General features: G+C 47.9%; 1 protein-coding gene across 16 annotated transcripts in view; it reads left to right on the top strand.

Annotated features, from left to right (window-relative positions):
* The window catches only part of DAGLA (diacylglycerol lipase alpha), an 82,541-nt gene that overhangs the window by 37,053 nt on the left and 31,068 nt on the right, over positions 1-14,420 (top strand). For 12 of the 16 annotated variants that reach the window (XR_014584729.1, XR_014584730.1, XR_014584731.1 and 9 more), the window contains 5 exons: positions 3,899-4,037; positions 4,559-4,770; positions 7,165-7,266; positions 7,874-8,012; positions 11,374-11,461. Coding sequence is in view for 13 of the 16 variants with exons in the window: in XM_083836946.1 (XP_083693072.1) it covers positions 3,943-4,037; positions 4,559-4,770; positions 7,165-7,266; positions 7,874-8,012; positions 11,374-11,461 (636 nt within the window). In the remaining 3 variants the exon portion in view is untranslated. The other 4 variants (XM_083836944.1, XM_083836947.1, XM_083836939.1 and 1 more) reach the window with 4 other exon arrangements.

The raw sequence follows: 14,420 nt of genomic DNA, 5'->3' as shown, positions 1-14,420 counted from the left end.
CGTGGCGTGGGTGGTCTCCTGCAGCACGGGGCGCGTGCAGCCCTTTTCCTTCGGCTGGGGCTGGGTTCAGCTTGTGCTCGCGCGCCTTCTTCCCAGGCTAATGTCAGCCGTGATGGGATGTTGGATTAGACTAAATCTCCTAGGTTTAGCTGGAATGTTGTCTCGCTGTAGCATTTTTCTCCCTTGCTCTTTTCTCTAAGCCTTCCCCGGCAGCCAGCTAATTCTCCCCTTCCCCCACATCCTGTCATACCCCAGAGCATGTCACAAGGAATTAGTGGCTGAAAAGGCCGGCAGAGGCTGCTCCTCTGGAACAGGCTCTCCTTTCTGCGGCGGGTGGCCCCCTCTGTGTGCCCCTTTTGTGTCCCGTCCAGCTCCCCTCCCCCTGGTCATTCAGTGCGTGCCAGAGGAGAGGCCGGCGGCCCAGGGCCTTCCCGGCCGGGCTCAGCACCCTCCTGATGCCACCCGCTGCGCCTGGGCGCTTTTCCGGGCCGCGGCCGCACCCGCGGCGCTCCCGGTGCCGCCGGGAGGAGGAGGTTCGAGGTTGGCGCTGCTGGAGCCTTCCCTTCCCTCCCATCTCCCCGCACGCATCTGACAGCGTCGCCCGCTCTCGCTCCCCGTCCTTCCCACAATTCGCACACAATCTCCTCAGAATAGGGATGATGTCACTTCCTTCCAGAGGGTGCCGGGGGTGTGGAAGGGGGAGTCACGACCCCTGCCTCGGCGGCTCTCGGCAGCCCCGATGAACAAACGAGGCGGCCGGCTCGGAGGGAGGGAGTTGCCGTGAGGATGATGCCCGGCTCCGTCGGCAGGCAGGCACCGCGCTGTCCTTCCCTCCGCCGCCCGGGATTCTCAATGGCTGCAAGAAGAGTTTGCTGCTCCCTCCTTCGCTTGTGATGCCTGGCTCCGTGGATGTGCACTTCTCCTGAAACGCCCTCGCGGGAGAGAAGGATGAGCGGCGGCTGGACCGCGGGCCATGTAAGATTTCTGCTTCCATAGATCTGCCTCTGATCTGAGGGGCAGGGCTCTGGACTCCTTGCACGCAAAGCTCGCTCCTGCATGTGCCTCCCCCGAATTTCACGTTGGGAGCTTGGGGCTTCTCGCACCAGGGTTCAGATTTCAAGGTCCTGGGAATTTTTCCACTCTTTGGAGCAATTTTTGGGTCAGTGCAAGGGATTCTTGTTGTTGCAAACTAGGGTCAGTGGTCTCAGGGCTGTTTGCACTCTGACCTTCCACTTTTCCTCCCGGTTTCCCTGCTGGAACTCCCATCTTCATCTTCTGGAAACGTAACTTCTGGGATCTGCTACTCTGGCATGAAGCCAGAGTCTTCACAGTGACAGCATTATGGTGGTGTTTTTTTTTTTTTTTTTGGTGGGCTTTACAGTCTCAGGCCTTCTATCATCTCCTTTCTTTCCAAACCAGGGGCGAGGCCCTGGGCCTCACAGTTCAGGTTTGGCATAGGCAGTCTTTGAAAATTAATTGGGACTCTCTTTGCAGCGTGCTGGCTGCCCGGTAAGCATACAGCTAGGAGCGACAGCCCCACAGTGACCGGTCCCGTGTGTGACGGTGAGTGCCGGGCTGCTGTGCTCTGGCCCATCCGTTGCTCTGCCCAAGGAATTCACCTCAGGTGCTTGCTGCTCTTGCTGATACCCTGCCCCGAGCCGGCGGGGTGGTGAAAGCAGGCGGAGTGTGCCTGCCTGCGCTTGGAGGGGTGCGAGAGTTGCGGAAAGCGCCTCGGTGGGACGTGGCTGTGAGCTGGGAATGATGGGAGCCAAGGTCTGAGCTTGGCCAGAGGCAGAGCGAGCGAGCATGTTGGAAAGTGCGTCCGCATATATGCAGCGGGGCTAGCGGTACTTGAGATAAAGGGGCTGTCGTGCAGGCGGCGCGCGATAGGCAGGCGGGTTATTCACGGCGAGGCTGGAAGGAGTTGCCAGATGGCCAGAGGAGTGAGCAGTTTGAAGGTAGAGCTGCAGTGTACCGAGTGCTCTGATTATTATGTGCTAAGGAAGTGTGAATCCAAATGGTGTTGTAATTTCACATTCGCTGTGTTTGTGGAATAGAGCGTTTCCTTCACCCAAGTGAGTAACGTGCTGGAAGCGTCAGCCTGTTCGCTATGGAGTCTCCCGGAAAGTGCGCAAGACTTGTGCGTGTTTTCAGTGCTTGGGGACTGAAGCAGGTAGGTGGGGCTGGGCCGGTGGCCCTGGGTGTCAGCACAGCAGGGAGGCTTCTGTTCTGGGGGGGTCTGCACCGTGGGAAAGGGATGGGGTAACCACATGCGCCTGGTGAGTACGCCTTGGTGGGACGGGGAGGCTTCTCTACCTGAAGCAGCTGGTGCTGTGATACAGTCTGGTCTGTCACAGAACCAACACTCGTGTTACTGTGAAGAAAGTTCAAACTAGTTTAAATGTGACCATGTCACTTGTCCCATTGTGTTTGTTTTTAAACTCGGAGCACTTAGAGACATGTGCAAGTTAAGTTTTTTGTGTGGCGTGTGAGGAGCAGCAGAAGATACTCCCTGTAAAATGCAGTTGGAAGTCCTGATTACATCAAAGGTAACAAATGGGGACACTTTCCTTTTTGCCTAGCAGCAAATTGCCAGATCAGTATGAAAAGCTGTTGTTGCTTTCAAGACACATCTGTGGAGCAGCATGGTGACCGCAGGTCGTGGCTGGAGCGCTCCGGCTGTGGCACATGCTGGTGGAGGGTGGGCAGGGGCTGGGGGCCGTGCTGCAGTTTGGGACTGAGATGCCTTGGGAGGACGCACAGCGGGGAGGCCAACGCCAACACATGTGGTGCCCTGGTCTGTGGTAGCACAGGAGGGTGCAGGTCGGGAGCGTGGTGGGGTTTGGAGCACAGGAGGGAGGAAGCGACCATCGCTGCAGTCGAATCTCTGGTGGCTGTGGGCAGACCGCGCAGAGGCGAGATCTCTGAAACAGAAGGTGGGCAAAAGCGTACAGAAGGCACGGCTGCTGGTGAGGGTCCGAGTGTGTTGTACCAGAAATGACAGAGGGAGAGGGTGTGCTGTGGGGACAGGCGGGACTGGTCTGACCCCGCGGGATTGGACTGGAGCAGGCTGGAGCGTGCACAGCAGAACTGAAGTGGTGTGGGAGAGCTCTGCTGGGAGGAGGTGTCTGGATAGCCCTGTGGAGTCTTGTGACTTATATCACTGCTGTTTCTTTTTTTAAAAAGGGTTTGTGAAGCTTTAGAAATAGGAGCACAAACAAAATGCGAGGAGGAACAGCCAGCCCCTCAATCTTCGACCTTTTTTAATTGCTAGTCCCCGTCAGGGCCAACGTGAACACAAAGGAGATGCAGAGCTGGCAGGGTGCTTCTGTGCAACTTGTGGTTGAGCGAGAGATCTCCTAGGAGTTTGCTCCCTCTGCTCTGAGTGCTTTCTGTTGGGAGTCAGTCAATGGCTTTGTCAAATGCTCCTGCTAACTGTTAATGGTACTTCGGCTTGCTGAGCCAAGTGAGGGAGGGCACTGTTGGACAAGAGAAGAGGCTGCAGCAGGTACGCCTGTGGAAGAACACGGTAATAGGACCTTGTTCAGGGTTGAAGCCCCCGCATAACCTGTCCAAAGCACCTGACTACTTACTGACACAGAGCTCCAACAGGATTCCCGGTAATCTTGTGAAGTGGAGCTGGGTGAGTGGTGATTTTGTCGGGTGAAGCAGGTGTTTAAGTCACTGAATCCTTCCCACCCTTCAAATTGTACCTTCTTCTCCTGCGTGCTCCTTCTCGAGCGTGCCATGCCCCCTGGTGCTGGAAGGAAGAAGCTCTGCCATCTTTGGTGTAAGAATAGGATAGCTCTCAGGTGTGGTCCTGCTGGCATGGGGCTGCGGGGCTCTGCTGTTGGGGGTGAAGAGGATCATCAGTGTCTTTGATTCTGTTCTTTTCTAGGAGGTGAGTGTCGTGGCTGCTGAACTTTCTCAGACCCACTAGCCATGCCAGGGATTGTTGTGTTCCGCCGTCGCTGGTCTGTAGGCAGCGATGACCTCGTTTTGCCAGCAGTCTTCCTCTTCCTCCTGCATACCACCTGGTAAGTGAGAAAGGCAGGATGATGGCTTGAATTATTCCATGATTTATTTATTTATTTTTTTTTTGCTGCTCCTGTTTCTTGCAGCTGTAATTCTTCCTGCACTTATACAAGTGTCTGGAAGGCTTCTATGGGCTATTTCTGATGGACACCAGCATATTCCCAGCTGTTGGTTGTTTGGAGAAGTGCTATTCCAAGTTCCAGTTCCAAAGAAGAAGCCTGACCACTGGAGTCTGGGGCTATGTTTGTGGACAGGGGCACAGGAAAAGCAATCGGAGTAGTAGATTCCATGGGATAATGTGTCTTGACACAGATCATCAAATTGTTCTGATGGGGGGGTGGGTAGCAAGGCTTCTGCATGGCTTGTAGGGAGGGGATTTCCAGAACAAATTAATATTAATTGTCAGCAGCCAAGTTAGGTGGGACACTGAGGATCCTCAGTAACTTGGAGGAGAGCAGGTGTGGGATATTGCATGTGGCTTTCTTTGGCTTCCTGTGGTAACGAGCTGGTTTGTGACTGGCAGGTTTGTGATCCTCTCCGTGGTGCTCTTTGGGCTGGTGTACAACCCCAACGAGACCTGCTCGCTTAACTTGGTGGACCACGGCAGAGGCTACCTGGGCATCCTGCTCAGTTGTATGATCGCAGAGGTGGCAATCATCTGGCTCAGCATGCGAGGCAGCATCCTGTACACAGAGCCCCGGGACTCCATGCAGTATGTGCTCTATGTCAGACTGGGTAAGAGGCAGCGGCCTGAGGCCTCCTAATGACTCAGCCTCCACACTGCCATCTGCTATCGCAGAAGACTTCTCTCCCCACACCCTGACAAACACACAGCTTCTGAAAGACATCCAGATGGCCACTTGTATGTGATATGCATCTGAATACATCACATATACTGCACCCTGTCATTGCTGTAAGACTCTCATGCAGTGCCCCAAATATCTTTCTAGCAAACCTTTAACTTGTCATCTTCATTGCGATGCAGGTACATCCTTTTCCTCTAAGAAAATATGCTCCCCTTCTGTCTTGCAACACAGATCTGCCACAGTGAGATGCATCTACACCTCTCTCCCACCTTTTTTCCACAAGTTTTCCTATGATACAGGCATATGCTTTTGTAAATCATGGCTGTTCTCACCCTGAGGCATGTGCATGTCCTTGCCTGTCATATATATACTTAAATCTGCATCCACCTACCTCGAGATGTACCTGACCTCTTGACTCACATGTGATGCATCTCTCCATCCAGCAACCTGCACTCTGATACTCTACCTCCAGGCACTGGGAGATAAATAGGTTTGCCACCTGCTCACTGGTTGCATTCTCTCTCTTAGGGTGCATATTTATCTTGTGTTCCTAAAAACATTTCCTGTTTTGCTCACTCACCAAGAACTAGGCTGGAAAAGGGATTGTTCTTTAGTCTGTCATTCAGGGTTTCCATTTTAGTTTTTCTTCTCTCCTCTGGTATTCCAGAATAGAATACTGCTATTCTCTTCTAGATACAGAAACTTGATTGGATTTTTTTTTTTTTTGCTAGGTGACGATTCTAAGAGAATCTTTCGGAGAGGCAGAGTCAAGTCCATTCCAACAAAGCACTGCATGTTTTTGCATCGCATGTTTTTGCTGGATTGTTTTCATGCAAAATTTGCTAAAATATGGGTAACCTTGCTTGAAAGCTCTGTCTGGGAGACATTTCCGCCTTTGAGTGCTAAGTGCAAATCATTAACATGAAGAGCAAACAAATATTTCTCTCCAGTTTCCCAGACACACTGCGGTCTCCCTAGGGAAGCACGTAGAGCCTGATAGCTTGAGTAACACTGTTAAAAACAGACTAAATGGGGCAAGGGAGGGAGAGAGAATCCAAAGAGCCATTTTCCTACCCAGGAATAATCCAGATTTCTTTCCTGCCTGTGTTAAACCATACCCATGTTCAGATTCTGTTTTAACACTGTAACATGGGTCTTATGTATGTTTAGCTGATGTTTTTTACTCTTAACAGTTTTGTCAGCTCTGATGATAGACATAGGGCCGTGACCTTTTCATGGGCAAGGTCTGTGTGATTGTCCTGTTTCAGCATGTGATATTTAGTGCCTACAAACCTAAAGATATAGCTCTGATGTGAGCCCACAACGGCCTTGTCTGTGCTGCTGCTGCTCCTGCTCTGCAGCTGGTACTCTCAGAGGAGAGGTCAGCTAAGGAGGGCAAAGCCGAGTTCCACTTCAGAACATAGTTTGCGCTGATGAGGAGCTGGGTCCAGCTCTGGTTTCTGGCCCATCGCTCCTGCAAACTGTTTGCTACCTGGCTCTTTGAACTAGTCTTTCTGGGATGGTGAGAGTCTCTAGCAGACCACGTGCGGTCCGATACCGTGCCCATGTGTAGATGAGGAGGGTGAATGGTCAGGCATCAGGCTGGAACATGGCTTCAGTCTCGGCTCCACCAACGGCATGCTAGGCGTATCAAAGTAAGCTGTTTACCCTCTCGGTACCTGACTCCCCATCTGTACTTTGGGGTTGTAATGCATTGAGAAAGTGAGGATGGGCACTTCGTAGCATTCCCCAACTTCTTTGAACCACTGTCAATCCCCAGTTTCTTGCTCACTGCCAGGGTATCGTGCAGAACTGAGGAGCCAGTAAAGGCTTCCTTCAGGACTGCACCCTGGCAACTGTTGCTGTAAGGACTGCAAAGGACAGAGGTGATGGGAATGTGCTCAGTGTAGTAAGCAGAATTAATCTTGGGTACACATCACTATTTACTCCATTTCTTTGAATCAGGCCGGCTCTTTGAGGTGGTTGAGAATCACCTAGGTGGTGATTCGTGTTACCTGGGAGTCTTTCCACTGTCATGGGTGGAAGGTTGATTCACACCTCTGCAGCCAGAGTACTTGCACATACAGAGCTGTGTGGTCCCTGTGTCACTTAGGAGTAGTTACTGTTAAGGAGGCATTATGTTTTTGGTTCGCTTTCTTGAATAACTCCTTCCAAAGCACTGGGGCCCAGTCCTGCCATCACTTAGCCTGTGCCACTGTTCTAAAGAAGCTGTCGTTGAGATTCCTCTCCAGAAGATGAGGAGAGGCAGTCATTAATCCTTAGGGAGATGCTGCTACTATTCATTGTGTTCCTTTTGTTTCAGCTATCTTGGTGATTGAGTTTGTGTATGCTATTGTGGGCATCATTTGGCTAACGCAGTACTACACTTCCTGCAATGATATCACCGCAAAGAGTGTCACTTTGGGTATGTATTTGGAATGTGGTTTGTGTGCATTCCTGTGTATGCGCAGACATCCTCTTGCCTTGGAGAGCTAATTCATTCATGCATGTGGGGATTGACTGTTGGAAGTGGATTATAGCTGTAAATGTAGTGCTTGTTTTCCTGAGACATTAGAGCTCAGAACAGTTGTTCTATTCATTTGTTTGTGCTGTCTGCACTGAGGCAAGGATTCATGTTCCCATGGAAGGGTCTGGCTGGGGAGTCTGAAAGACCTGGTTCCTCTTCTGTTCAAAATGGCTTTACCATTTTTCTAGAACTTGTTTTCAGTCCCTCAGTGGACTGGTTGGGGGCCGATGGTAATGCTACAGTCCACCTAGGTACTCAATGAGAGTTTAATGGCCTTCTGCACGGGCAATCTCCTAAAACAGCTGGAAAACCTAGCTGTGGTCAGAAGCCTTTGCAGAGGATATTTACTTGTGCTGCACCTGGCTGCAAAAGTATTTGGGTTAAATTCCTCTGTCTGCCCTGCAGCAACGGAGAGGTACGTGTGATGTCTGTGGAGAAGAGCAGAGAACGACGATGCTGCCAAGACTTAAGGGCAGAGCACCTGACTCCTCTCCTTTCTTTGTAGGAATGGTTGTGTGCAACTGGGTTGTCATCCTGAGTGTCTGCATCACGGTCCTGTGCGTCTTCGACCCGACAGGCCGGACCTTTGTCAAACTGCGTGCCACGAAGCGGAGACAACGCAACTTGAGGACATACAACCTGCGGTAAAGCAGCATTTCTGGAAGGGTGCCCTGCTTTCTTTGGTTCTTGGCATTCTCCCTGCCTTGCTTCAGGGAGCATTCAGCTTCAGGCGTTGCTTCCCTTTGGTGAGGGTGATTTTGGAGGAACGCAGCGCAGACTGTCAGGTGCTGTGTGTGGGCATCTGTATCTAAAGGAGGCAAAGCAACGAGGTATCTGGATGGATTATGCATTAGTCACTGGTTTTGTAAATACTTGCTAGCCCCTTGAACCACAGTGCTGATCATAACAGCTTGTTTGTCTGTCCTGTAACATTGTGTTTTGCCTAGTAACAGCAAGGCAATGCTTAGATTTTGCTTAGGTAGAGGCATCTTTTTCCAAAGCCTACTTCCTCCTTTATTTTTATCTGCAAAATAGGACCTTTTGGCCTGAGTTTTCTTGTATTTGGTTTTGGCCAGGAAACAGTTTCTTTTGTGTTGGAAGCTAGATGTTTTAATTAAGAATTGATTGCATCTTTGAGCTACCCAGATGGGGATGTGAAAGCTTTTTTCACCAAGCAAGGCATTTTTCAGAAGCTTTTTCCAGTAGTGGGACAACACAAACAGGCTTTTGTTTTATTATGCAGTCTTGACATATGTAACTGTCAGCAAGGAATGTGGCTTTGTAGGACTGAGGGCATTATGTTTTGAATGTTAAAAATGAGACTTTTAAAAAAATATTCTGCAAATTTTGTATTTCTCATTGGGAATGTATATTCAAGGAGTGTATTGAATATGTGCTCATTCAGTGTCTTGAAATGGGATACTTCAGACTGTATTTTTCTGTAAGAAAAAAAGTCCTTAGACTCTTCTAAGGACCACACAGCAAGCTTTGTTTGAAGGCAAGCTTTGTTTGAAGGAGCCTGGTTTTTACTGCAGAATATAAGATGCTCTTTCTTACCTTTCCAGTATGTTACTAACGCTGTCCTTGGATGTTCAGTTAGTGCCCTGTAAGCCTAATGTGTGCAGTTGCTGCATTATGATAAAGACATTCCCAGGCAGATCTGGATGAGAAGCTGGAAGATACTATGAAGATACTGTGGATCTAGTACCCCACAAAAAATATGAACTGTTGGGCTTAATCAATTTTTTTTTCCAAAGGGAAAACTGACTGCCACAGGTTACGAAGTTCTTTTTGCTGGAGAACTTAAGGTAGAATAAAACAAAACACCAAAAATGATCTTCCCTCTGGAATTTTAAGATCCCAGACAACTGAGTGAAGGTATTTGTCCCTTGGGCCATGGCCAGGTTTTTCCCTCCAGGCCTGTAACATTTTCAGAGAGCTTGTGCCTGCTGTTTGCAGATTTCTACTGTAGAAAGGGGAGCATTAACAGATGTTAACAAGCAAAATGCTTGTGGGCTGTAATGTGAAAGGGAAACATAAAATATTACTACGTGTTTGCTACTAAAGCAGTTGTTTCCAGAGTATATTTTGAAATTCTCCACTTAAAACAATCCTTCTGAGGAATATGCTTTGAAATTTTCTGCCTGTTTCTGGACTGTGATTCTGCAAGATGCTGAGGACCAGCCATTCCTATCGAAGTCCCCCGGTCTGCAGTGATAGAGCCTTCTGACATTACAGCAGTAATTTGACCTTTGCATTACCTTAATCTGAGCCATATTTCCTCTGTCTTAACTCATGAAAGTACTTGGTTGGTTTGTCACATTTAGGAGACATGTGACTTTGGCTTCCTTTTTGTGGTACTCTGTAACTTACTGGACTCCGCTACACAGTGGTTTTCCTTTACTAGTGGCATCTCGATGTGTGGGGGCTTTTACAGTCTTGCAGAGCTAACAAAATAAATCAAAACAAAACAAATGACTCAATTAATTGTGCTGAGACTTTTCTAAGAAACTTGCTCTAGGGCTCATAATAAACATGTGGAAGTTCAGTGTTAGGAAGAAAGAATTTGGGAAAAGTTGGAGTGAAAATAGCTCAGAGCACACTGGCTTTTCAGCCTCCGCGGTGAAGTTGTGAAGTTCTTCGCATTGCTGTCTGAGTTCTCTGGAGTTTTAGTAGAGCAAACTGGCATTGCCAACTCTGTCTTAAGACCCACGTATTCCTGTTCCACTTTTTGGAATCTTCCTTGGAGGTTATGGGTAGTTTTAAAATGTTCAGGCATGAGCTGATGGATAGCCCTGCAGAATCTCCTCCTCCTGTTGCAGGCAGATACTTGTTTACCAGCATCTTTTTCTGCCAGGTGCAACCCACTCTTTGTGCTTGGGATCTTCCTGATGTGATCATTTGGCAGAAAACTGGTGGTCTTCTTGATTTGGTCTTGATTAATTAACATGGGTCTGACCCATGTTAAGTTAGTGTTCACATTAAAAAGATCCTGCATTAGAAGAGCTGTGGACTTTCTCACATGCAGGTGGCATGGCTGTCTGGCAAAAAAAAAAAAAGTCACCTGCTTCAACAGCGCCAAGTCTGACTTGATCTCAGGTTTGTTCTGCAGGAATGCTAGTTAAACATAAGGGACTGTCACCCTGCAAAGTGTTGTAACTAGGGCAAGCTCACGACAGTGGAATGAACTCAGCAGTAGTTTATTTTAAATAGGGTTGTCCGGTTAGCTAATTTTGAACTGAAATTGAAATGTCATATAAACCAAATGTGGGTTGAGTGAAACCTTCTGTATTTAGGCTCTTTTAACCTTTAATAAATTGAAAGAGAACGTTTAGCTTGCTTTTCCTTTTTCAGATTAAAGTTATGCACCGTACTTGAAAAAAGAACAGACTTTTTTTCAGTTCTATATTACTGCATTACTTAGCATAAATATATATATCCAAATAAGCAATTTATTGGAAAGATTTGCACAGCTCTTATTGTAAGTGCTCAGTGTCTTTTGTAACCCCATAAAAAAAAAAAAGTAAAGTGTTTCCACTGAGTGGTGGTACGTCAGAGCTACCAAGTTTCTGATGCAGCTACCAAGTTTCCAGTAGAAACTCCTTCCATTCAGAGAATCATAGAATGGCTCAGCTTGGAAGGGACCTTAAAGATCATCTAGTTCCAAAGAGGTGGAACACCTCTTCTGTGCACCGCCAGGTGCTTGGACATGCTGCTTTCAGCAGATGATATAGAACAACCATCTTGCTCAGGAAGGACGCCAGCTATATAAAAACGGAGGCTTGGTCCTGGCTAGAACATTGATAAGCTCACTTTCCTATGAAATGAGCTCAGTCTTTAAACTGTGTGAGGTCTCCTTTTCTCTGCTAGAGCAACATAAAAGTATAGCTTAGGATGCGTTTTACCTGTGGCTACATGGTTTATGTATCGGATCATACTGTTGTTTTGTCACGTTCTCCTGCCTGTCCTCATGTGCCAACCTACCCCTTTATTTCTTTACTGTAGACACCGCCTGGAAGAAGGGCAGGCCAGCAGCTGGACTCGCCGACTCAAAGTTTTTCTTTGCTGCACGCGGACAAAAGACTCTCAGTCGGTAGGTACCAAGTGTCTCCTGTCAGAGAGCAAGCTCCGTGTGTGGCTGACGGTACATGGGACTCAGCAGAGCACAGCAGTGTGGGATTCCTGCTGTCAAACCTGGACATGTCGCATTTCCCTGTGAGTGTTCTTTGAGATCTGGAGCCACAATGAGTCCAGTAAGCCTTGACAGCAGTGCATGCAAGGATCGAAGATGTCTTCCAAGAAGCAGCAAGCTGAGCTGCCTCCCAGAATGAAAAGGCTTGAAGTTTTGCTGTATGCTAGTTCCTTTTCCTTTCTTTCAGCCTGAGTGGGTTGAATTTACAGTTCCTTTTCTGCAGGAGGGAACCTGGGTATCCCATGCAAAAACAGAAGTTGCTGTTTCCCTCTAGGTGCAGATTTTCACCTTTCAACATTGCTGGGGAGGGCAGTTGTCTTTTTTAAAAGAGCCAGTCTTAACCTTCTGGTTTTGAGTATTACAGGATGCTCTCTAGGACAGGTAATAGCACAGAAAAGCAATGTTGTTTGTCAGTTTTAAGCTCTTCTCCTGAAGTTGTTCTTTACCTTGCTGTTGTGGCAAACTGGGGTGATTTTAAGTGAAGATACTGGTGGAAAGATACATTTTTCACCAATTTAGGTTCAGCACTTGACAGCACTTTGGTCGGCTTCAGTTTCCTTTTGCTTAGGCAGTTTCTCTTACTGTTTGAGTTTGTCTTTTATGCTTCAAAAAGAGACCTCTTTGAAGGTGGGGAAAAGGTAAACCTGTCAGAATTGGCAAAGGATTATTTGTAGATACCAACTGGTCCAAACCTACCATCTAATCCATGGATTCAAATGAAGATTGACACTTTGAAGTTTTTATGTGCTACAGCTGGTACTTTCCCTTGCAGAAAACAGCTTGGGGGGGTGGGATGGGGAAGGGGGAACACAGGAGGGTAAGGGGTTGATTTTTGCTTCCATAAAAGTTAGCAGCCCATTCATTCCTATTGAAAGCAGTGGGAGCAGGTTTTTATATGTTAAGGTGGTATTCAACAGGACTCCCAGTGACCTGGTGGAGAGGTGAATAGTAAGGTAAAGAATTTTGCTGATGATTCTACTATTTAGGTTGGTGAGAATTAAGAGTATCTTAGAACTCCTGAAGGACTAAGCAGAATAAGGGAATTATCAATGATAAGCGAAAGTCATAATAGAAAAGGATGAGGTGATGCATACGCATCTGAAGAAACAAATTACTCACACACACTGATAGGCTCTGAATTAGTTACAACCTCTCAGGAAAAGAGCTAGGAGTTATGAAGGGCACCTCAACAAAGACATCAGTGCACAGCAGTGACCAAAAAAAAAAAAAAACACCCAGAAAAAAACATTTAACTTCAGTGGAAGGGCATAGAAAATGACAGGAAAGCCATCAAGGGACCGGCCACATCAGTGATGTTCTCATTAAATATAGTTTGATCTCCTAAAAGATGCAGCAGAAAAAGGAGCATAATGGAAGGGACGTGAGCTTGTATAGCAAGAGAAATAAGACTGGGACTTTAACCTCAAAAGGGAAAGGTGCAATAAGATGAAAAGCTGTGTAAAAATAATGGAGAGTCAGGTGAAGGCTACCTGAACATGTGTTCATCACAGATGGCAACCAGTATGAATTAGATTAAAAAGGGTTGTTGGTAAGTGCTGCGTAGTTATCCTCAGGGTGCGGTTTCCAAAGTGTGGATGGCTGCAGGAGTTGTCACAGCCCTTCTGCAGAAATCCAGCAAGTGTTCTGGCGTGCTGGTCCTGCCCGGCGCTCCTGCAGTACTGGACGAAACACCTCATGGCTCCTGGGGGACATCCGGCCCCGAGCTGCTGTCCTGCTCGGGAGGAACGGCCCAGGACTGCTGACCTTCACAGATCTGCTAGAGCTGCTTAGGAAAATCTGTCTGGAAAACTGCAACGAAACAAGCTTTGTGCCGTGGCAGCTCAAACAGCGGCGTTCCCTCAAGGGTTACGTTCTGCCCCTCTGCTTTTGGGTGTACCAGCTTCCCTCCTGCACCGCCAGCACCGCCAGGTGCCTTGCCCGGGTACCCAGAGCTGCCTGCCCGCAGGGCAGCGTGGGCACTGCAGCCTGGCTTGGGAGCCCTGAGGGGCAGCCAAATGTCCTGATTCCTGAACAAATGTATTTTATCTAGGAATGCAACATATTTCACCTCATGTCAGGATTTTTTTTTTCAAACAAACTTCTCATTCTGCCATGACTGTTGGTTTCTGCTTTTTTTCTAGTTGAGCATAAAAGCAGATACCAGAATCTTCAAATTCCTCGTGCTATTGAATTTCCACTTTACATTCAGCTTGTGTGATTTCCAGGCTCTTTTCTTTGAAGAAACAAGCTCTGACTTTGTGTGTCCTGGCATGGCAGTGTGTGGAATGAATGCATATGTAATGGATCAGAAATGAATCCTTTGCTGCCTCTCCCAGGCTTCATGGGAAAAAATGTTCTAGCAGGGGATGATTGTCCTCTGAGCTGGAAAACAGAGTTCTTCTGAGCGGACGTGGCATCAGGGCAAGAATCTGTTTTAAGGGTTTGGAGTGAAGTCTGCAACACTAAGGCTCTGCTAGCCCCAGAGCCTCCAGGGTTTGTAGCAGAACACTGCAGACAATCCTAGTGTCATATCAAGTGCTCCAGCAGAAACCCCTCCTTCGGAACAAAACACGCATGTTGGACTCTTGTTTTGACCTTTTATTTTGGTCAGAATGTTAAACGGAGGGGTTGTTATTTTGGATTAGTGGGTGTCATATTTTATTTTGAGTCCATTTGCATTTCTTGCATGCTTGTTGGAACGGTGGTAGGATTTACAGGGTCAGTACTTTGAGGACTATGTGGTTGTAATGTTGGAGAGGTTGATGCAAGTCCATTTGCTCTTCAGAGGCCCAGCTGATATGGAAACCTGCACAGTTGGCACCTGAAGTCCCATTCCTAACGATGATTTAACTTGCTCTGG

Source organism: Anser anser (assembly GCF_964211835.1).
Source record: "Anser anser genome assembly, chromosome: 5".
In the NCBI taxonomy this organism is placed as follows: Eukaryota; Metazoa; Chordata; class Aves; order Anseriformes; family Anatidae; genus Anser; species Anser anser.
This window is presented reverse-complemented; position numbering and strand designations above follow the sequence as displayed.